Here is a 25,360-nt window from a genome sequence, read left to right on the forward strand (position 1 = left end):
ACACACACACACACACATACACACACACACACACACACACACACACAATACACACAAACACACACACGGAGAAATAGAGTTCAAGTGTATTTTCCCGAACGTTCGTCGGAGAAAAAGAGCAGGCCTATATATTATTCAAATATTTTGCGTACCACTTTGTCCGCTAAAGTCATCAGTGGACCCATCAAATTATCATAACCCCCAGGAAACCTATCGTGTAAAATACAATTTTTTTTTAATAGACTCTGAATCATTGTAAATTAGCTGCAGCTATTTTCACCTCAGGGCAGGAAAGTCAGTTTTGCAGTTATTGTCCGACACAAGGGAGACGACTTTTACTGACCTGAAAAAAGATCAATCATTGACAGTGATCCTTCTTGAAAAGTCTCACCGAAACGAGAATTGGCCGTCAGGTTCCGTTGTTCTGCACCTCTATTCTGCACTGCACTGATGTGAGTTGTGATATGGCATCTTTTAGACGGCTAATAATGAGGAGAAGACGTTGTTTTCTACTTCTTTGCTGTGCCGCCGTTCTGGCCTTCCTAGGATTATCTGGATTTTCAGTGTTTTTTGGTATGTACTAGATCTATTACAAACTGATTTCTAGGTCTAGATTCTTGATATTTCTATCAAGAAAATGGAAGAGAGGGATGTAATATTGGGCATTGTAGGGAGGCACTGTCACTGACTACTGACTTGGACTGGTCAAGACCGAGATCAGATTGAATTTTTTAAATTTAGATCTAGAATATAGTCTAGATCTAGAATCTAGATCTAGAAATCTAGAGATCTAGATCTAGATCTAGAATCTAGATCTAGATTCTAGATCTAGATTCTAGATCTCTAGAATCTAATAAAATAACTTGAACTTGTTTCTTTTTGCTGTACTGTAGGCGTGCTTGTTTTTTTTATTATATTCGGCAATGTTGTCGCAAGCAATCCATTTAATAAGTCCAAATTTTGAGAAATTTCTTTTTCTACACCCTCCCAAAGCTCTACTAGACTCTAGATCTAGATCTAGATTCTAGATCTAAATCTAGAATTCTAGATATCTAGATCTAGAAACTAGATCTAGTTGATCTAGAACGGAGTGTCTACGTACACGGTGGTAACCGGGCACCTAGTCTTAGTATATGTAGTACACGGTAACCGGAATGAAAATAATTAATCAATTTGTCCTATGCTGTCACTTGCTGAAAAAAAATAAAGAAAGTCATACAAGCGTCTTGTCGGGCTCGCCATCGTGACCGGTCAGTGAACCTGTGCGGGCGCATCACATTGTGAGTACCGGTTGGGGTCACCAAAGTAAAGTTCATTCAAAGTCTGTGCGCTCCAAAGCATAGGGCTCCAAAATGGGGGGATTATTAATTTTTTTAAAGGTACAGCCGGGGAAGGGGTGGGGATGAAGGCGACACCAGATGACAAAAACTGAATTTGGGGTTCTGGACCGCCCGGTTACCGTGATAGAGTAACTATGTGCCCGGTTGCCGGTACCTTGCACATAGATATTGAGGCTAGTACTAGTAGACACTGAGGCTAGGTGCCCGGTTACCGTGTACGTAGACACTCCGGATCTAGAAATCTAGAATCTATCAAAGTCAAGGTAAATCTAGAATAAAAAACTAATTTTACTAATCTTCTACATCTGGCTAGATTCTAGATCTAGTCTAGATCTAGATCTAGATCTAGATCTAGAATCCAGAAAGATGCACCACTCAACATCACCAAAATTATGCAGAGTTATGCAGTGTTCAAGGCTGTCGATTGCAACACATAGTGACCATGTGTAAAGTGTATGGATCTGCAGCTGGGCCTTCTCAGTATCAGTCAGGCCTAACATCCCGCACGATTGGCTCTGGCATTGAGGGCTGGGGTGGACGACCTTTATCTTGATAAGCTCGCCTCGAGACCGGTCCTATCTTATTGAGGATCAACGCAGAAAGCGGCGATTAAATGCGAAAGCGACGATAGGTAGATGCTCTAATACTAATTTAATAATAAATATAAATAATAATAGCATCTATACTGCGCATTTCCATTTTCTAAAAAAATGCTCAATGCGCATTACAACGAAAAAGACATCACACTGAAAAAATTAATCAACATGCGTGTACGTAAAACACAGTACAAGCATATAATATACTATATAAATATTATGTGTGTAAAAATTTATATTATAATAAATAAGAAAAACAGTCTCACAGTGAGGTTGGAAATGTGTTCACTAAAATATACAATGCAATAAAAATTCACGAAGGGTCACTATAAAGTTGAAACTTGAGTAACTAGAAACATTCATTAAAACATTCATTCTATACAGAGATAGAAAAACATTTCCGTTCTCTCTCTCTCTCTCTCTCTCTTTCTCTCTCTCTCTCTCTTTCTTTCTCTCTCTCTCTCTCTCTCTCTCACTCGCTGTTTCTTCAGTCTCACAGTCTGGCGCTCATAATATATATAATCACAGTACATCATTGTTACAGGTAGGCTTTTGTGAATTAAAAAATGCTTCAGCTGATTTTTGAAAATGGAAATTGTTGGGGCAGATCTTATTTTATGGGAGTTCGTTCCATACCTGGGGACCAAAGAACAAAAAGGAACGCTCGCCGTTTATTTTGTAATTTTGTTTTGAAGCTTTAAGAATTAGATTATCAGAGGCTGATCTAAGGGCTCTAGGTGGATGATATAATTCCAGGAATGTTTTAAGATAAAAGGGTGCACTATCATTTATACATGAAAACAGAGAACGGCAGTATAAATTTGATCCTTTCTTTTATTGGCAGCCAGTGTAATTCTTTCAGAATTGAGCAAGTCTCAAAAGTTGGTCCCGAAAGTGACAAAAAGATAATTTTTCAAATCTAACTAACTGAACCAAAATCAATCTCATTTCATCAACAGTATGCTAAAGTTTCATAATATACTGAATTTAAGATAAAAAGTCTGACCGTTTTTTTGCAATGTTCGATTTTCTGGCATACTTCAGTTATTGAATGGACATGATGATGACACAATAAAGCGTACTGTAATTTACAAGTTTCAATAGGATTTGTCTAAAATTCATCAGGATGATAATAGAAATGGGCAAATCAAGGCAAAAAACATCAAAATAGACCAACTGTACCAAAATTATCTGCCAAATTTCCACTTGGATTACTGTCATACATCATGTCCGTAATGTTTATTTGTCAATTTCTCTTTTATTTGGTAACTAATTAAGTCTGAAGAACTCTCTTGAACCCATATATGAAGTCATTTAATTGTCTAAAGCTGGCATTCCATATGCCCGAAAAACCGATGCGAACTTCGGGTGCAAATTTCGTACAGGAAATTCGCGTGCGATGAAAAAAGAGCCCTCCTTCCATTTACCCGAAATTCGTATCCGTCATCTGACTGAAATCACGACACCAGTTCAGTCAGAGCAAGCACTCTACGTTGAAAACGAGAAAATTTTGCTGTTAGAACTCCTGTTCCTACGAAAGCAGGCTTTAAATTGCTTTGTCCAGACTTGATGATGGCCTTTCCTTCATAAGCTTTGCTTTCTTGGGTCGTTTTCTTTTCGAAGCTTCGGTCCTATCACCGACAGCGCTGGCTGATGTGGCTGCGGCACAGACAGCAATCTTAAGTTATAATTATGTATGTTAAAAGTTGTATTCAAGTGCATTTAAGGGGGTGGGGGGTAAGTGAAATGCTATTTTTTTGTTACATGTATTACATGATTTAAACGATAAATGATAGCATAGATTTATCTTGATCTAGATTACATAGAATCCCAAAAGCTTTAAAAAAAGTGGTTGCCAAGGAAATGGCAGCCACCTTGAACATAAACACCTCTTTTCAGTCTTAGTTTTATACTTCTCTCTCAAACCAAGGAAATCAACATTTCGACGTTTTCCCCACTTACCTAGTGCTTCTATGCTGCTTCGTTCCTTTGAAGTAGATTTGGCGGGAAATAAGCCCCGTCCACTTCACAAAGAATTCGGGTGCCGAAGAAAAAAGTTTCGCTCCCTCGTGCGAAACAAAATCTTCGGATTCGGCCCTGCGAAATTCCGGTATATGGATTTACACAATGACAAAAAGGTTGGCACGAAAAAAATAGTTCGCACACGAAATTCGCATCGGTTTTTCGGGCATATGGAATGTTAGCTTTATTCAGAGACATAATTTTGAGCAAACAAAAAAGATACCATAGGTTGGTGAGCGTGCAAATATGCAATGGACATGACAAATGAAGTGATGACAAGAAGAAACATGTCATGCATCATGTCCATTTATCCCTTCATCCTCTGAGCATTTCGTAAAGCATACCCAGGCCCCAAAATAGGTTTTACAAGGATACTTTACAGTTTGAATATAAATATGATTGGTATAAAATATCTGATCAAGAAATATTTTATAGCAATAGTGATATTCGATGTGAACATGATGATGACATTAAACTTTTTGTCATTGATCATGTCCATCCGTTTTGTGTCAATTTTTGCCTTTTTGTTCCTTTGAAGGCTTAAAACTCGTTAAGATGTGCCTCCGTTATTTTTATCTTCTAAGCAGTAATGAATTTTGCAATATTCTACAACAAAAAGCTGATTGATGAAAATGTAATGGACATGATGATGACATGAATTTTTTCCGTCATTGCTCATGTCCACGCATGACCAATCTCTAAATTTAAGATTTATGTATGAATCATCAAACACTATTATATGCAACTGGTTCTTACATAGAAACTAAACCATGCTTTATTCGATTTAACAAGACCATGGCTTGTGTAGCCACCGGACGTGACAATTTAATAGATCTGAAACGGACATGATGCCAAGGAAAGTGATGACAAAAAACTTTAGTGCCTCATCTTCTCCACGGTCCTCCATCAGCAGCAATGTGCGCTCAGTTTCACTCGGGAACATTGATATGGAACTAGTTGATTCATTACAAAGTGTGGTAGCAAAGCAGAGAAACAAAATACAGGCTCATGAACGGACATGATGAAATGACAGAAATTGCGATGAGAAAGTTTTTTGTTTATAACATCCCCATTATGAGTCAAAACAACCCAACAAGTGTGTTTAACAACCCCTTTCGACTTGAAGTAATGCTGATTTTATTCATATATCTTTAAAAGTATTTTTTTTTTTTCATCATTAAGTAGGCTCAACTTAGAACAGGAAAATGACGAGAAGCATCATGTCCTTTCACCAGACTTGTGACCCAGTCAGGGGCTTTCTGCCCAACAGTTTATCGCCAAAATGCGTGCTTTTCTTAAACACTCAACCTTTTACCACAGAAACAACAAGAGATGTTTAGCATTTTCCTTTCCTGTATAAAGTTTCACATCATTAAAATTACCATCTATTTAATGTCACGTTTTGACCGCTCAAATTTTTGGTATTTTCCACACATACATTTAGGGGGCTCTCGTGGCCTAGAGGTTAAGGTGTTGGCCTCTCATTCAAAGGTCCCGGGTTCGATTCCGGGTAGCGACCAAAAAATTTTCTTCTCTAAAATTGTCTCCTTTCACATCCTTTCCTGATCTCTAACAATGTTCTGTTGTCTGCTTTCATTTCCACTTTCTGCCCCCACCCCCTCACCTCCTTTGCCCCCTCCTCTGGGCTCCTGACTCTTTCTGCAGCCTTTCTACCGCTACTCCTTGGCTCCTCCTAACTGCTGTCTTTCTGCCACACCCCTGATCTTCTGGTAGGAAAGATCTACACCTAGCCTTCTCGGACAAGGGCGAAAAATCTCGGAGGGCCCGTGTGCAAGTTGCGCACGTTAAAGATCCCTTGGTGGTCTAAAATCGATAAGAGTAGGCTTCGGCCGCCACCCGGGCAAAATTCAAAATTTCCTACCAACGAAAAAGTATTAGGTGTGTCCCGCGCGCTCATATGACCTTATGCAGTTGCGAGCGCCGTAAAACCCTATACTAAACAAACAAACAAACACATACATTTTGTAATTTCACTAAATTTAGCCATTGGAACAAGAAATGCTTTCTCAGGCTATCTTCATTCAAAGTACTTGATGATACACAGAAATGTGCACATCGTTGTAGCATATTCCCTGCTTTGACGATGAGATGAAAATATGCACTATTTAAAGAACCAACTTTTGAGACTTAGTCAATTGGTGTAACATGCGCTGATTTCTTTTGATACATTTATGTTATCAATTTTGCTGCTTGATTTTGGAGTACTTGTGACTTTGATAGTTTTTCGGCTGTCAAACCGGACAAAATAGCATTACAGTTATCTAACTTTGATAAAATCAGTGTTGTTACAAGTACAAGTGCCTTGGCTTCGGCTTAGTTAAATAATTTCTTACACTGCCAATTTTCTTAGGCTGAAAGTAAATACTTTTGCTGAGCTGGGTAATTTGGGAGGACATACACTATCATAGACATATCATTTCCAACTGAACCCCTAGATTTTTTAGACTTCTTTTTGAACAAATAGTATTTTTATTTTTATATCAATTTGTAGTTCTGGGAGATTTCTAATTGCTTTTGTATTTCCACTCAACATTATTTCCGTCTTGTCATCGTTTAGTTTCAATTTATTGCTTGTCATCCATATTTAAAATCTGTAGTACATTGTTCAGTTAAGTCGACTAAAAGTGGTATTTGATCGAAATCAATAGACTTATAAATTTGAATGTCATCAGCATAAAGATGGTAATTCATGCAATATTAAAATATCAGCAATAAGTTGTGTATACATGGTAAACAAGACAGGCCCAAGAACAGACCCCTTAGGAACACCACATCTAAGCAAAAATTATCAGAACACATGCTTCCAACCACAACTGCTTGTGTTCGATCTTTAAAATATGACTCAAACCATCGTAGGACAGTACCCTTTATGCCAAAAGTAGTATTTAACCTCTCGAGTAAAATGTCATATATTGTATCGAATGCAGCCGAGAGGTCCAAAAGAGTAAGAAGACACCCCTTTTTTTCATCAATATATTTTAAAAGATCAGTACAGACCTTAAATAACACTGTTTCGGTACTATGGTGTGCCTTATATGCTGACTGATAGACTTCGCTAAGATAATTTGCTTTCATATGATGTAACAATCTATTAGACTAAACTTTTTCCAAAATTTTGGATAGGAAAGAAAGGTTTGAAAATAGTCTACAATTTTTTAAGTCCTTTTCATCAAGTCCAGCTTTTTCTAAAGGGGTCTAACATATGTGCTGTCTTAAAGCAATTTGGCACTGTGCCTGTGAGGAGAGAATCATTTACTATTTGGGTGATATGTGGAAGAAGTTCATCCAAACATTTTTTTTAAAGGCTGGTGGGCATGGGGTCTAAGGCTTAACTTTTTGACGGACTATCTAATATGATCTTTTTTATTTCTTCTTCCGTTGCTGGTGTAAAATAATCGATGACTAGTACCCCTTAAACTGATGGTAATTTGGGGCAATTGTGCACATTTTATCGAGCTCTTGCCTGATGGTGATTTTTTTAGGAAAAAAGTCTGAAAAGATACTACAAAGATCTCTATCGGTGCCAGGGGGGTAATACTGTTCTGTTTTGGTTGCTAAGCAGTTCACGAGATACATCAAAAAGTTCCTTACAAGTTTTAACATTTTCAAATTTTGACCAGAAGAAAGTACGCTTGGCCTTGGTAATCATTTTACGAACAGACTTCTTCATAGACTTAATAAATATTCCCTTATAATGCACTTCAAGTCGTGTGTTTCTCCATTTTCTTTCCGCTTGTCTCTTTCCCTTTTTTGCGGCCTTTATTTCTAAATTAAACCACTTACCAACAGGTCGATGAGATAATTTTTGTTTTTTAACTGGAGCATGATCATCTAAAATATTCCTCATGATGGTATTGAGGGTTTCTACGTTAAAAGGGGAACTAATAGCAAGAGCACAGGGTTGGTGATTTTTTATATTTTTAAAATAAAAATAAAAACAATCGATTTTTAAAATTTAAATCAGATTTTTAAAATTTAAATCGGATTTTTTAAATTTTTTAAAAAATGTCGACACAGTTTGGGATTTTTGGTGGCTAAAAGTATGTTCTTTTAGTGTAGAATGCATTGTCTTTATTTTAACTAATGATTAATTTAAGCAACTGCAAAAGAAAGCCTTAATCTGCTATTATCAGTGAATTATGGCTACAGACAAAAAATGAAGAAAATGTCAGTCTAAAACTAAAAGGAAAGGGGGGGAGGGGGTAATTATGCATAGATAAACTTGTATTTTATTACAGTGTGCGTGTGTGTGTGTGCGCGCTTGTGTTTGTCTAAAAAGAAAAAGAAAATGCTAATTTCAATTATGAAAAAAAAGTAAATTGAATACTGTATTAATTTACTACTTACAGTGACAGGGGGGAAAGCAGACTTTTAAGCATGATTATATTAGTCTACTAAACCTTATATCTGTTTTATAAAACCAAGGAAAGGAATTCTGAATGTTTAAAGACGTGAAAACAATACATTTTTAAAAAGTGATTTAAATCACTGAGGTTTATTTTTTAAAATCAAGTTGATTTAAATTTTTTTAAATCAACTGATTTAAATCAACCCAAACCTGGTTTTCAATTATGAAAAGAAAGAAAATTGAATACTGTATTATTTTACAGTGACAGGGGGGAAAGCAGACTTTTAAGCATGACTATATTAGTCTACTATACCTTATATCTGTTAAATAAAACCAAGGAAAGGAATTCTGAATGTTTAAATATGTAAAAACAGAATACATTTTTAAAAAAGTGATTTAAATCACAAAATCAAGTTGATTAAAATAAAAAAAATCAACTGATTTAAATCAACCCAGCTCTGATTTCAATTATGGGGAAAAAAGTAAATTGAATACTGTATTATTTTACAGTGAAAGGGGGGAAAGCAGACTTTTAAGCATGATTATATTAGTGTACTAAACCTTATATCTGTTTTATGAAACCTAGGAAAGGAATTCTGAATGTTGAAATATGTAAAAACTGAATAAAAATAGATTTTTAAAAAAGCGATTTAAATCACTGATTTTTATTTTAAAAATCAAGTTGATTTAAATTTAAAAAATCAACTGATTTAAATCAACCCAACCCTGCAAGAGTATCACGAATGTCACATTGAAACTGGTGTAAATTTATATCGTTCAGATTCCGGGAATGAACTGTTTTCATTTCTTTCCTTGGTCTTTTAATGTTCAAGTCAACAATAGAAAATGATCCGAAATGTCTTTGTCCAGAACGTTTAATGTTTTTCACACAGTTCTCAGAAAATTCAATAGGGAAGATTTAAACCCAGTCTAGGATGTGCTGACTTTTATGTGTTGGTACTTGGACGAGTTGTTTTAAATCATTTTCTGTCAGCAGGTTGCCGGTTGCATATATTTTTAGTGGCAGGGTTTTCAGAGCCAAAGTGAAAATTAAAATCGCCAATTATAATGAATGGTGTACTTTTCGTCTGCAGAGTTGAAATTAAATTCCTCCATAAAAACGGATTGTTTGATATAATTTGCTTTACTCGGTGGTGGCCTGTATATGCTGCAGATGGTAATGCTTTGGGACTGCAGCTGGAATGACAATAAAGCAGCCTCACTAGAGTGACAGGGAATCTTTTTCACTGTAACTTGTGCTAAATTAGTTCTATAAATAAATGCCACTCCTCCTCTTCTACGCCCGACATGAGGGAAAGACTTAATTAAATAACCAACTGGACATATTGCTGATAAAATAGCATCGTCACCGTACTCCTGCAACCATGATTCTGTCATACAAAAAATATCAAGGTTCATTTCAATAATTAAATCATTTAACTCGTCCGCTTTATTACGGCATGACCTGGTGTAAAGGCAAGCTACTCGGACATTTTGTATTACTTCTTGCAAAAAGTTTCGACAGTCGATTTTGACCAAATTATTAATGTTAATTCTGTTTTTCGGTCTGCTGCTGATGCACACATTTTCTAAATCATAAACACGAAACACCACAGTGGTTGTCCTTTGTTTTCGTCGTCCACCTCTTTTCTTTCTTCTCGTTTTTTTTCCCACTTTACTGGTATAACACACGAACAAGAGCTGGGAAAAACACATGTATTCACACACTTGTACCCAAGCACAGAGTTAGAAACGACTCAGAGAACAGTTTTCACGAGACACTCAGGAGAAAAAAATTCTTTGTTGTAGATGTTCGAGGGTTGACGGAGGGTAGACCCCAGAAGAAGAAAAAATGTCCTATAGAAAAATACCAAGTCAATCATGGCGAATTGAAAACTGATAATTTCTTTGAAAATACTGACTGTTTTTGTACAAATCCTACATCACCACATACACTGTCAAATGACGAATACACTGATATCAATATAAAAATCCACTATATGAATAACTTTAAAATGCACTAGATACTGTTATAATCGAGAGAGATTATGGAGCAGCCTGTCAGGCGCTCAACACAACTCAGACAGGTATACAGGTGATGGAACTTATATGACCATATTGGTTTTTTTATCTGTTATCATTGTTTTCATTACGCTTTTGCGTGCTGATAGTGTAATATAGTAATGTGTGTAGTGTGTAGCCGTCCAGTCTGTCTAATCTCGTAGCCTCTTCATTGTTTCATTCAGTGCTCTTGGATGTACACGTTTTTTTCGTTTGGATATAAATACCTCTATTCTAAGGATTAAATTTGTGCTTGTTATATGTTTTAGTGTTCAGCCCAGAGTCTATTTTTCTTTTATCTTAAATGTTATTTTGTTACTGTGAAAAAGTTTTCAGCTCACGTCTCAGTTTCAGCGCAATGAACCGTGTGAGCAACGTTTGATTACTGTCAGGCTAGGGATGATTCTATGCTTTATGAAGATTTAATGGCTGTGCGCGATGATCAATCTGAATTGCTCTGTGAGATGAAGATCTTGCTGTTAGCTATTCCCCAAGTTGTAGTAGGGTTACAAAAAGAAGAAGAAAGCCTGTCCTGTTATCAGATCATTTTTTTTCCATTAAATTACTTTGTTTGAGAGTTTATATTTTTGAAAAAATGGACTCGTGTTGTAATTTGTAATTTACATGTCATATTTTTTTGGTTTCACAGATGAGAAAAATGCTTCTCCAGTTCCTGTGCTGGAAGTTAAACAGATAGAACCAAAGTTTAATGTTCTGGAACCTCCAGATGCCCAGACCCAGGAAGCTGTCCTAAAAGCAACCCGCCCTCATATCGCTCCCCCTCCTGATGTGAAGGAAGAGCCAACAAAGCCAGAGTTGAAAATAACAGAGAGTGTTGTGGCCAACGTCACAAAACATGTTCAGAACAAAACTGAAGACTTGGAAGTAGCCAAGAATAAAACCATGCAACAGCTTGGAGTCCTAGGGGTGGAGGCTAATGATAAGCTTCTGCCCAAGGTCATCTTTGAAAAGTTCAAGTGGAACCTTACCGTATCATTTGAGGACATTGGAAATATAATGAAGGACACATTGTTCTTGAACAAATTGAAACCTCTCAATCTCAGTGGACCAATGCTGACCAGCACAAGGAATCGCACAGCAAACTTTTCTCTTTCCATGCCCATTAAAATGGGCTATTGTGATTGCTGGGAACATTACTGCTTCTGCTGTGTGCAGCTGGTTAACTCACAGCTTCACCTAAATGTCAAGACATGTGCAAACTTCACTTTCATCTCGAAATCCCATGTAAGTGCATTTTTAAAACTCAGTTTGCTGTAGTAGTGTTTTTAAGTTTATGATGATATTTTAAAACTTGTTTCGAAAAGTACTTTTTTCAGTACACCTAAGTTAAGAAACTTGCCCTCCAATATCAGAGCAGATAACATTTTTTTCCACCCTAACATTTCAAATTCCGTAATGTTAGATGGTTCCAAACTTTCATCCCTTGTACATTAAAGTCAAGTTTGGTTTATTATTAATCTGTTTGATACTTGTAGAGTTTCCAAACACAAAAGCAGAGGTACCAAGATAATATAATAATATGAAAAGTTAAACATCTTAAGGACGCTCCCCCATTTTATATGATGCTTTCATGAACTCATTCAGTATGTGAGTAATAAAAAATTCTAGATACATATATGTATAAGTTAATTTTTGAAGTAGTATTTTTTTTATTTATTTATTTTTAAAAAAATGAGATTACCTTTAAAAAAAGCTTTTTCAGTGCAAATGACTAGTCGAACATTCTACCTTTGTGTAAGAGTGAAATGACTTTGTTTTATTAATTTTATAAAAGAGTTTTAACTTTTACAGCACCTGCAACACAATAAGGTCTTATCAGTGCTGAAGAATAGAGGTGTTACAAGAGAGTAACATATACACAAAAAAGGAGGAGGAGAGATAAGGACGATAGATGTTTGATAAGAGAAAGAAGCGAACCACATTGAGCACCCGCCAACCAACCACTGACTTTGTTTAAATATAGTCCTTGTTGCTTTTAGACTTTTTTTTTCTGTCTTTATTCTAAAGAAATCATGTCAGTATTCAAGGTCTAGGTAGGTTATCTTCTTTGGTTAGTATTAAATACTGATTTATTCTTAGATTCTATATTCTATGTATATATATATATATATATATATACATATATACATATATATATATATGTATATATATATATATATATATATATATACATATATACATATATATATATATATGTGTATATATATATATATATTATATATATATCGGCTCTCGCAACTGCATAATGTCATATGAGCACATGGGACACATCAAACTTTTTCAGTTTGTAGGGAATTTTGAATTTTGCCCGGGTGGTGGCCGAAGCCTACTCTTATCGATTTTAGACCACCAAAGGATCTTTAACGTGCTCTACTTGCACACGGGCCCTCCAAGATTTTTCGCCTGGCCCTTGTCCGAGATTGCTAGGTGTCGATCTTTCCGACCAAAAGATCAGGGGTGTGGCTGAAAGACAGCTGTAAGAAGGAGCCAAGGAGTAGCAGTAGAAAGGCTGCAGGAGGTCAGAAGAGTGGGCAAAGGAGATGAGGGGGTGGAGGCAGAAAAAGTAGACTAAAGCAGACGACAGAATATTGCTAGAGAGCAGGAAAGGAGGTGAAAGAAGACAATTTTAGAGAAGAAAATTTTTCGGCCGCTACCCGGATTCGAACCCAGGACCTTTGAATGAGAGGCAAACAACTTGACCTCTAGGCCACGAGTGTCCCCAAAGATATTCTGATTGTATGCACCAAATACACTCTTGGTGAAGTTGTAGTCTGGAAGGGGTATTTTCTAATTGTTTTTGCCTCAGAATTTGGTTTCATTTGGAGATTTCATGACCAATTGACTCAAAGCAGTCAAGGTGGAGAGGTCGTTTATTTTAATTGTCTTTGATGTTCAGTAAAAATAGTTGTTCATTTACATCATGAATGACTGTTGTCTCTCTGTCTATTTTTCAAACTGTAAATTTTGTCTGGTGATTATTTCATAGATTTCTTTTGTTTCAGAACTTGGACCTTACTTTCAAAATGGACAACAAAACAGTTTACAGGGGGACATTGTCAGGTAACTATTATTACAGAATAAAGCAGTTACACCTTTGTAGATATACAGTGAAATGTAATTATGTGTAGCATCATGGTGAAATCATCCTTTTGTCAAAGAAATGAAATCATTTTTCTGCTTGTTGGACAATTTTTATCTTTTTTTGTGGGGGGGGGGGGGGGGGGATCTACACTTTTTATATCCTTTTAAAAACTCATTCCTGTTTGAATTTTACTTTAAAAATGTTGATCAGAGGCCCCCAAAATGTAAATATGTGAAGTTTCCTCCTTCAATCGCAAATATCTTGGACTTTTATTGAAGGTAGATGGGTATTTTTTTCATCAAAAGCAGGATGAAGCTTTAAGATGATACCTATAACTTCTAATGCCCAAACGTTGATGAGTGCCTGATTCCACGGGGTTGTGACACATGTATATTAAACAGTGACCCCCACTTACAATAGTCTCAGTACAGTCGAACCTGTGTAAGACAGAATCGCAAGGGAGCCAGAAAAAAAATTTCATCTTACACATTTTCCATCTTAGATAGGGGAATTTAGGGGGAAGATGGAGTGGGGTTTCAGAGGCCCAGCCAGTGGGATCAAGGGTCGCCTGAGCGGTCGGCAAGCAGTGGTCAAAACTTCACACCTTTCAAGTGCTATCCTCTCTGATAATGACATGTGTCAGTCCTACTTGTCTGTTGCCAGCAGTGCTTGTATTTCATTGGACCACTGTTTGACCTATTAAAAGCAGAAACGTTTGAACATCTCCTTTGCTTCCTGCCTTAGCCGCACCCATTGGTGTAATAAGCACAGTCAGCCAATGCCACCCCTCAATGTCATGTAACAATGATTCGAAGAACTCTCTTCTCGGCTGGCTGTATGATCAGGCTGGCAGGCATTCGTCAAACTAATTTCACACCTCTAGCCACTGAGGATCAGATGGACAGACAGGGTCACCAATGTGGAAGTGTTAAGGAAAACAAGACAGATCCCAGTCAGAGATGAGGTAGGAAGAAGGCGGTGGCGATGGGTTGGACATACTCTCAGGAAGTCAGGCAGCTGCATAACAAAGAAAGTTTTGGATTGGAACCCACAGGGTAAAAGATCAAGGGGAGGACCACGTGGAACCTGGAGAAGAATCACAGAAATCGATGTACAGAAAAGTGGGAAGACATGGAATAACATCAAGAGGCTAGCCCAGGATAGAGAAAGGTGGAAGGTGTTTGTCCGAGGCCTATACCCTGGTGCAGGGTGAGAAAGGCAATGATGATGATGATGTGTTAAAAAATTCTTTTATCATTGTAAGCAGGCCTTTCGGACAAACATGCTCAGCTATAACAGTGGTTCAACCATCAACAAAATTCTGAAACGAACAGACAAGAAAGCAGAAAAAAACCAATGAAGCAAAGCAATTTCCAATATGGCTTATTGCACCTACATAACCCACTATAGGCGTAAGTAGAATGTGTTCTCATTTTATGATATGTCATACCACTAGTACAGGGGAGGGAGAGGGAAAACTGAATGCACTTTGGTGTCGACACAGATTTTCCAATCTTGGACTTGGCATGACCTTGGTCTGGCACCTCATCATCATATGTTTCACGACACGATGGAATCAGGCGCTCGTCAATTTTTGGGCATTTAGAGTTATTGGTATCATCGTAGAGCTTGTTCATTTGTCTTGCTTTGGATGAAAGAAATATCCATTTATCTCGAATACAAGTCGGGATATTTGCGAATGAAGGAGGTGGGGGTCACCTGGTTTCAGGGGTAAAATTAGTGAATGATTGAATGGTAATTTGGCACAGATCTTATGTGTCAAAGAACCGATTTTTCAGATAAATTCAGAAATCCAGAAATTCTCAAGATTTTTTTCGACTTATTTATATTTTAATCTCTTTATGCATGTCATTATTCTTTTTCTTTTTTTTTTTTATAGTAGAGTTTTTTACGGCGCTCGCAACTGCATAGATCATATGAGCACGCAGGACACACACCTAATATTTTCAGTTGGTAGGAAATTTTTGAATTTTGCCCGAGTGGCGGCCAAAGCCTAGTCTTATCGATTTTAGATCACCAAGGGATCTTTAACGTGCGCAATTTGCACACGGGCCCTCCGAGATTTTTCGCCCTTGTCCGAGAAGGCTAGGTGTAGATCTTTCCTACCAGAAGATCAGGGGTGTGGCTGAAAGACTGCAGTAAGAAGAAGCTAAGGAGTAGCAGTAGAAAGGCTGCAGAAAGAATCAGGAGCCCAGAGGAAGGGGCAAAGGAGGTGACGGGGTGAGGGCAGAAAGTGGAGACGAAAGCAGACGACAGAACATTGCTAGAGAGCAGGAAAAGAGGTGAAAGGAGACAAATTTAGAGAAGAAAATTTTTCGGTCGCTACCCGAATTCGAACCCGGGACCTTTTGAGTGAGAGGCCAACACCTTAACCTCTAAGGCCACGAGAGCCCCCTGTCATTATTCACTATGTACTTCATTAAAAAAATTTCTTGACAGAGGATGAATTAGACAATATGGTCTGTAAATTTTTCATAACCTAACACCTCTAGTGTGTGTGTTCTTTTTCCCAACAGCATAAAGCACAAAGAGCATGGATATATATGCTCTCTATATAAATACATTATAATAGTTATTACTGCCCACCATAGCGAATTGTAATACGCGTCTCAAATGTTGTCCAGTCAACCTCCATGAGATAAGATTAAGGTTCCAAAAAAAGAAATACCCCCTGGGACGGTGCCACTGACTGAAGTGTCTTTAGACCATTCCCAAAGGGGGGACATTTCTCGTTCTAGTGCACAGTAGAATTGTAAATGGGCTGATCTAACAATGTCATGCTCATAACTGTGCCTGAACTACAGCAGGGAACTGCTGCTTTTTCTTTCCTAATCCTTACTATCGTCATTTTCCTCTACTTCTTTTGTATGTTTGTCACTCTCTTGTAACCTGCTATTTCCGGGGTGCCTTAATAGTCAAAGCCGACTTTGTGCTGCTGAAACTAGAAAGGTGAGCAGAATAAGTCTGATTCCTTGTAAGGACTTCTCTGTTGACATCCACCCCTTGGCGCTCATGTGACTTTATGCAGTTACGAGGGCCGTAAAACTCTACGAAAACTAAACCAGAAAAAGAAAGATACAGATGAGGAGCAAAAACTATCACTGGAAAAGAAAGGAGCAAAGAAATCATAATAGTTAATCATTGGTTGCATGCAATGTATTGTATGTAAACTTGATGGCCTCCTATGTTGTTGTTGTTATCGATCCAGCAACAGCTGGGCGCTTACTCTTCTGTATGGCCTTCTATAACAGGAATATCACATTGGTCCTGATGGTCCTATGACTGCATGTAGGCAAACATTTCCTTTTCAAAACTTCTATAGGGTCATTATTGATGCCCACAGGACTTTTATATTATTATTTTATTATATTTGATCATGAAACTATATTTGCCAGCCCTTTATCTCATTACTGGAACTCTTCGGAAAGTGTAGAATTTGTTGCATTTTTATTTAGAGACAGGCATAATTTATTTGCTTACTCTGTTGTTTTGTCATTGAAACCTCTGTGCATGGTTTCAGAGGAGGAACACTTGTATGTTTTTTAAAAATATTTTTAAGTCAGGTTTACAATAATTTGGGTAACTTCTCTGGATGGTTGAAAATGGGGGCTTTTTTGTGCCTTAGATAAATGACAACGTTACAAGTCTCCTGATGAGACCCTGTGGCTTCCTCCAGGACAAATATGCTATCGATGTACTTATTGGTAGTACATGACTGACATGTTTGTCCTACCTTTTTAAAAGCAAATTAACATCTTGAGAGTTGTCTACAATGGTATGAGTTTAACGCTCCTCGGAACTCAGCATCTTCCTCCAAGCCTCAATTTTCATTAAATGGTGTTGATATCTGGTCTATTTCAGCTGATGCACCTCCTCTCCTATGTATGGGCTCAGTTCCAAGTGTGGCAGATATCTGTGTCCACTTCTCCAACATGACTTATCGTGTGGACAGGCTGGCCATGCATAAAAGTCAGCTTTTGGGATGCACAGACTTCAGCCTCAACATTTACAACAAAACTATCAGTGTTTTACCCGTAGACTGTTTTCAGATACCTGGAGATCCCAACCATCATCCTAAGGAGGAAAATTTAATTTTCCCCAATTTTGTTCCCTAGGGTACTTCTAGAATGTTTTTTGTATTATAGAGGGGAGGAAATGGATAAGGGAAACTAAATCTCATGTTGATGACCATTTGTGATGTGATGTATGCTTTTTGTTGTTGGTTTGTTGTTGGGTTTTTTTTTGGGGGGGAGGGGGGCTGAGTTGATATTGCTTTGAGGTGTTTTGCATATTTTGACAAAGTGGCAAAGTCACCTTTTCACGTCAGCTTTATTTGTTTGACTCAGTGTATCTTGACACAATTTTCCTGTAGTGATGAAAGAAAAGCTGCTGTGATTGTTCACAATGTACTGATTCGTTAAGATTGAATATTTAGGTAGGAATAAGTGGTTAGGCCTCTGAACCTGCGATCCACTTTTTAAAAAGTTTTCCTTCATTATGGTTCATTTATACTCTCATTAAATGTGTTTTGATATTCTAAAGAGGTTATCGTGTATGCAAAGGATCACTTTTTCTTAATTCAATACTGATCGAAATGAAAATAGAATGCGGAGTTATCAGTGTCAGTATAATTTAATGAAATGCAGATTACTGTTACATAACTTATTTGTGCAGAAATTGTGAGAGAAAGTTAGCTCAATGTTCCTCATGATATTTGTTTGAAGAAAATGGCACTATTATCAGTGAAAATAAAAAACATCATGTTTATTGACATTGATGATCAGTTTGTCACTGGCATCTGATCTTTGCTTTCAGAGGGATTTTGCTTTTTCTTTATAATGTAAGGGTTGCAACTACTTATAACTTATATTCTTCAATTTTTGTCATGCTGTTAAGAATGTAACAATGTCAATGAAAAATTGATTTTTTGCTTTACATCTTTTCATTTGGTACCTAAGAAAGGGCTTTCTATAAGTGTTATGCTTTTTTAAATTTAAAGAATCGGTTCATAAATTTTTTAAAGTTATGGAGTTGTTAAGTGCGGCAAAAGATGGATGACCCATAAATAGGAAAATACTCATAAAAAGTGGATCCCGTAAGAACAGTTTCTGTGAGAAAATTGAAGATATCTCAGTAATTAATCTGAGCATTTTAAAGAAACTTGGCAACTCAATGTGTTTTTGGATGGAGAAATCATTTCGGCAGTCGGATTTACTTATCATTTTGTAGTATTTTGTTATAATTAAAATTTTAGTGTACACATTTCTATTTTGAGAAAGAGGGGTGTCGGCATGAGAGCATTTTATTTATAGCTAAGTATCACATCATTGGATTTTAAGAATTTGTTGGCAGAGTGACTAAACAATGGCAAAATTTTCTTTGATGACTTTAGACAATGCCAACCATAAAATATAATTCAATTGATCCTAACATGTTGTACAATTAGAAAGCTTTCTTTTTTCCGTTGATATGCTAACCCACCATTACAATGTAACAGGGGAACAGAGCGAAAAACAACCGAATGCGTGGGCCCACCCATGCCCTATTTTAAGTAACCAATGAACATGCTCATAATAATCATGCAGGGATTTGTAGGTCACATGATACATTTGCGGAGGGAGTGAGGAAAAATGCCTGTTTTCTGTGTGAGGCCACTTTGGATTGGGGGGGTAGTGGTACATTTATGATAATCTCTAAACAACTACTTGACTTAGAATTTTCAATTTTGAGAACACTATAGAGGAAAGATAGATCTCTTACCTTCTTGACATTGAAAATCATGCTCCTTGTAGTTTACAGAATACCGGATACGAAAGTGTTTCCAACTAAAAAAATATAGGTTAATTTATGTGTACATAACTCAACCTTCACATATTATTAGTTTGCCCTGTTTTCTGATTGGTTGCCAAGTTTAATTCACATTTGTCCAGAACTAGAGCCAACCTAGTTTGAGAAAGTAAGTCACGTATGTTCCGATCCGGTCGAAAAATACACCCTCAAACAGGGACCAAAGTTTCATTGCGTATACAAGCCCGATTTGAATTGCTAAATAGTGTGCTTCTGCTGCTGGATATGAAAGTTCTTATTTTATTTATTTTTTTTTTTTTTTCATATGAAGAGATTGTTTCGCTGCAGTTCACCCACCCCCTCCCCTTTGCCCCTTCGTACAGTCAGATGTACTTTCTAATGATTAGTCATTCCTAGAAGGAAAAGAAAAATGTTCACTTCTGTCCTCTGCATTACTGCCAAACTGACACTACTTACCGTATTCAAGTTATTGAACCAATACTGCTAGATGTAATAAACATACTAGGTAAGCTACTAGTTTACTGGCATCAGGGTTAAGGTGAGCAAAGTTTAAAAAATAAAAGCACCATACACACAAAAAAACATACACACTTTAATGTGAAGAGTGCTTTCAGTTACAACCAACATGATACAAGTTGCTATTACTCAAAGCTGCTCATTTATGAGTTAACTTTCTTTGACATTTATAAATTATGCTTTACCACTAACTTTTCTCATAGCGTTTTTATTATTTTTCTTTATGAATATGTTGCAAAGGTTTTGAAGAATGGGAATTGAAAGTGATGAGAAGGATTGTATTTTATACTTGCACTTGGAACAAATGCTGTTTGTAATTACTCTTGACAAAGTTCTTTATTTCCTCTGTTGTGCAATTTAATCTTGAAAATTATAATATATATATATATATATATATATATATGGCATTATTGGTACTGAAATAACCTTGATTTCATGTTGCTGAAGAGAGCAAATCTGATATTTTCAGTTACAAAGTCTGAGGTCTAGGTTGGCTTAGTGTGCAGCTTCTGTTCAAAGAGTTTTAAGAAATAGCACATCGTCAGCTAGCTGTCCAAATGCTCAGAGCCCCAAAATGCTAAATTTTACCGGAGAAAGGAAAAATTGTTTCATACTTTTAACAATTGTACCTATGCCTTGTTTTTTTTGGCTTTTTTTTCAACATTCAGAGTGCATTTCATCAAATTATTTCTTAAGAACTTGTAACTGATACCACAAATTAAGAAGCTGCATTTAAAAGAAAAAGAAGAAGAAATTTTCAGGCTTAGCACATTTTAACAGCTGGCCGATGACATGCTTTTAAAACATAAACTGTGATATACTTCTAGCTTGTATTATGTTGCCATTCTTTGATTTTGTACCAATAGTTTGTCTCAGTGTGTCATACATGTTTCCAAACAGAAGCATTAAACCTGTACGGTCGAATAATTTTGTTTTTTATGAAAAGGCACATTTTTTCAATACCTTTTGAATGCTGTATGACTTATGTGGAATAGCATTTGACATTTCTTCACTTGGTGGGCTTCAAGAACACGAATTTAAGAATTCAAATATTGGGCCTTGTTAGTAGTCCTATTCATAGACTACTAAAGATTTTCACTTTTTAGTGATTGTGGCTAACTTGTAAACATGTCTGAAATGATCAGATCTAACTTTTTTAAAACTTTGCTGACACGACAACCATCTGAACCCTATCCCATGACCAAATGGCTTTTGTCAAATACACGGTAAGCCAGCTAAGCTCCAGGGGAGAAAATGTATGTGTTGAACTTAATTTTTGCATTTGGAATGTATTGTTTACTCAGCATTACTGTTACATCACAATTTGTAACAAGCCTACGTTTTCATTATTTTATTGCTCTTGTTCTTAAAGTTTGTCCCGCACAACAGCACAAAGAAGGCCGACAGTGTTCATATACTTTGATGAAGCAGCTGCCCATAAAAAATCTGTAATTACAACAATAACCTTGTGATGTTTACTGTGTAGTTGAAATATTTTCGAAATGGGTGGTCAATTTTGCTTCTGAGCTTATGTGATTGTGAAAATGAAAGCGAATGCCTTTGGTGGTATTATTTATGCTTTGCCGGCAACCTGGATTGAGGAATCATTCTGTGTTTCAGATTGTGGAAAGTATTGTAGCATATCTAATATTGGCGTCGGTGGCCTAGTGGTTAGGCTCTCGGACTCGCAACCGTAAGGTCGTGGGTTCGAATCCCGTCAAGGGCTCGACGTTGTGTCCTTGGGAAAGGCACTTTACACGAATTTTCCTCTCTTCACCCAGGTGGGAATGGGTACCCGGCTATAGACAGCGAAAGATCTTGTCAGTTTGTTAGTGTTGGAGAGCTTAATCGGCTGCTCGCACTGTATGCTTCCCGGGAAGCTGAGAATGTTTCGGAGTGTTCTATGGTCTGCTGGGGTAATAATATAATGTAAAGCGCATAGAGCCTGCTGTTGAGCGGGGATATGCGCTATACAAATGCTATCTATTATTATCTATTATTATTATTATTATTATATCTAATATTGAAATGGAGGTCTTTTCATTTAGTACGAGCTTTGTAGTATTGCGTCTTAAGGTATAGATTGTGGGGCATGCTGACAAAATATGTTACTTCTTGGATTTCATTCCTATGGACATAGATGCATCGAATTATAGGTTAAGTTTGTACAATTATTAGTATGAAATTACGAAAAAAAACAACCAAACATGTTAAACTTGAAGACAATGGCATTAGTTGAAAGTGTACAAATTTGACGTGCGTGTTGATTTTCAGCTGATATTTCCATTCACAGATTGTGAGAGGTAACTTATTTTGTCAGTATGCGTATCAAACCGTGCATGTAAAAATTTCTTCAATCTTATGCATAGGATAGGGTATTCAAGATAAGTTTGAATATGTTTTCACATCAACAAGTGAATGCCTTTTCACTGTGTTTGAAAGCAAAGAATAAAATGTCGTTCCAATTTTTAGATGATATTCTTTTTGTGGTCAATCAAAGTCTGCAAGTAATGGATTTATCATCATCTTCGTTTTGAAGGCACACCATTCTCCCATTCTTTTCTTTTTGCAGATGATTTAGTGGAAATAATAGATGTTACTAAGAAACTGATTGAACAATGAACTATGATTATGCTCTAGACTTCGCCTTTGCTACTCGTCTTTCCAATTTTCTCTTTTTTAAAAAAATGATATTATGTCATTTCTTGACAGTGTATATTTAAATCCTAAAGAGGATGATCGTGCAGCTGTAAAGTATTCTATGTCACTACACATTCTATTACAGTGGGGAAAGGTTGGTGATACAGTGTCCTTTTCACCAGTGTTTCGTTTGGCTTGAAATTGTGAAGAAAAGCCTTTTGGAAACCTCACATAGCTGCATAATCATGCAAGTACAGAGATTTTGTCACCTTTACAGGTGCACAGTTTTTGTATAAGTCTCAGTGAAAGATAAAAATATTCTTCAGTATTTTACCGCCTGTCATTTTTCATATGTCTAGTTATGTCCTGGCTCCAGTAAGGATGAAATTTGTGCATATGTAATTATCCATACTCATTGTTTTCTGGCTGGCATTACACTCTGGGTTTCTTTCAGCAACTGATCTTGTCAATTACATTACTTCATTCATCTTTTTATGTGCTCAGGTTTGTTTCTTTGGTTGTTTGGATACATTTTCTTTAGAAGCCTTCCATCAAAAGTTCATCATTTGAGCTTATGAAAAATGCTTTTAAAAAATGAGTAGTTTTATAGTTATAATATAGATAACTGATCTATATTTTCGAGGCCAGTAGAGTAGATGTCAGGGTCAGCAGTTATCCTTGAAAGTATTGCCACAGATGTTTCTTTGATGAGCCTGTTACTTTTTTGTTTTCCCTGGTTTAGTTGTACATTGTACCAAAAAAAAAAGGCTCACACATATGTAGTCTTGCATCCCTTAGTTGCCTCTTGTTTTACTCTGACCATGACCTCCGAGTATCAAGTATCAGATCATCAAAAACCATCAGAGTGTAAGTTTTAACAGTAGAGGTGGAACATGAGCAGTTAAGGGTTAGCTCTGTTTCATACTAGCAGTGCTCTTTATACGTGACGAGTATTGATAGCATAATGAGATCCTCGAGGTCTATCCAAAAGTCACTGTGGTTGTTTCCCATAAAGTACAAAAAAGTTCTTTGTTCTTTATTTTATTTCATTGCCGTCAGTGTTTCTGTACGTCATTGTTCAAGGGAACTACTTATACTGTACATGTTTTAACATTAGTTAGTACTGTTTTAAACTCAAAATTCAAAATGTGTGAGGAACTTTTTCTCTAATCATGTTTAGTACAAAAGAGGTGCCTCATAGCTGTGTTCATGCTTTCCCCTGAAGACAGACTTATTTTAAGACCTTACAAGTTCATTTTCTAACTTTTTGTTTTAAAAAATATGCCTATTCCATTTGTCAGAAATGGCATCGTGGAAGTTATTTGTTTTACAAAACTGTTTCATTATGTGACTTCATACACACACAAAAAATAGGTAATAATCCTTGTTATAATATTGTTACATTTTCTGAAAAGCAATAATAAAACAAGACACTGCTGAAGCAGTGTATGAAGATGTGAAAGAAGAAATAAAAAGCTCTGATTTTGATTTGCTTATGCACTCTGCAGGCGATTTTTTAGCCTTGTCACAGGAGCACAGTATAGTCTGTTGATGGGTCAGGGGATATTTTTTTTTACCACGTGCTGAAAGACCCTATCAGAAGCACTTCTACCCTTTTATTATTTTTTGTCTCTCCCCTAGACTTAATACTATGGTCTAGCATGCGTATAATTAACAGATGTTCAGGTCTCGAATTTTTTCTTATACATATATTGCTTTGTATTATATTTAAAATATTTATATATATAGCAAAATTCGCACATATCAAAAAGATTTCCAGGTCCTGCTGATTTCTTAATTTGCATGCTCGACTTAATTATACCATCTCACTGCAATGTGAAATTGGACCCTCGTTTGGAATTGATTTGTTAAAGCATACTGGGAAATATTTGTTCTTTTGTTAGGATAGTTTAGTCAGCTATGTTTTTCAGTTTACGTGGGAAGAATAGTCTGGTGAACAGTTAACACATCACAGTATGTAGCGATGGTGTGGTTTGCACGCTGCACCCTTGGTAGATGTGTGAATGCAACCGAACTATATACTTGTGTTTTTCCAAACTGTGAGTACAGGTACATTGAAATTTGCAGCAAAAGTTTTGTGCTTGTATTGCCGTGTGCTGTATTCTTTAGTATATAATTTGGTACAGTTCACCAATGATGTTCCACTGGTTGAACCAGTGCATGTCTGTCTTTATGTGTTCTTCACAAACGTCACTATTGTTTACTTTTCCCTTGAGTTCTTTTGTTGATTTGTAAGTTTTTATTTATATCATGGGTTTGAAAAAATTAATTTGTCTTATAAGCTTTGTTTACTGGGTCAAAACAATTCCTCATGATGACAAATCCTTCATGAGTTGATGTACATGTATGTGAATATATGTTTTTCATAATAGTTGTGCCCTTGAGTGTTAAATGCTAAAAAAGAATGAATATGAAAGGAGGGGGATATTTGTGTGTATAAGAGAGAGAGAGGGAGAGAGAGAGATGTAGTGAAGGGGGAGGTATGAGTGTGTATTTTTATATGTGGGAAAGATAGGGATTTGATTGTGGGTGAGATGAGATGGGTGTAAAGCTCACATAACTCGTAATCACACTGTATTATGGGCATGATTTATCATCATAATGTTTAATTTGAATTTGCGGAAAATAAAGTTATATGATTTGCACAAGTTAAATAATTGTTGTTTTCTTCATTTTCCTTCGATAGAGGAAACGACAGGTCTAGTAGTTGGTTGAAAAGTCAGAAACCTTTGCCACTGAGAGAACTGGTGTGTTATAGGCATTTGCTGGAGGAGTTCTTCTTCTTCTTCTTCTGCTTCTTCTTTTTTTTTTTCTTCTTCTTCTCCTCCTCCTCCTCCTCCTCTTCCTCCTCCTCCTCCTCCTC

At 36.6% G+C, this 25,360-nt stretch overlaps 1 protein-coding gene across 1 annotated transcript; it reads left to right on the forward strand.

Moving 5' to 3' along the window:
- The first annotated feature begins 402 nt into the window (after positions 1 to 402).
- LOC101849236 lies at positions 403 to 19,725 on the forward strand. Its single transcript, XM_005107304.3, has 4 exons — positions 403 to 573; positions 11,038 to 11,633; positions 13,412 to 13,469; positions 17,374 to 19,725. The coding sequence occupies exons 1-4, from the start codon at positions 465 to 467 to the stop codon at positions 17,625 to 17,627; spliced, it is 1,017 nt and encodes a 338-aa protein (XP_005107361.1). The 5' UTR covers positions 403 to 464; the 3' UTR covers positions 17,628 to 19,725.
- The last annotated feature ends 5,635 nt before the right edge of the window (positions 19,726 to 25,360 follow it).

The sequence above is a fragment of the Aplysia californica genome, unplaced genomic scaffold (genome assembly GCF_000002075.1).
Source record: "Aplysia californica isolate F4 #8 unplaced genomic scaffold, AplCal3.0 scaffold00591, whole genome shotgun sequence".
Lineage (NCBI taxonomy): Eukaryota > Metazoa > Mollusca > Gastropoda > Aplysiida > Aplysiidae > Aplysia > Aplysia californica.

Excerpts from the sequence above, each read along its gene's own strand:
- LOC101849236 (XM_005107304.3), top strand. The coding sequence starts at position 465 with ATGGCATCTTTTAGACGGCTAATAATGAGGAGAAGACGTTGTTTTCTA. Across the intron at positions 11,634-13,411 it reads CTTTCATCTCGAAATCCCAT|AACTTGGACCTTACTTTCAA; the intron begins GTAAGTGCATTT and ends CTTTTGTTTCAG. Across the intron at positions 13,470-17,373 it reads TTACAGGGGGACATTGTCAG|CTGATGCACCTCCTCTCCTA; the intron begins GTAACTATTATT and ends GGTCTATTTCAG.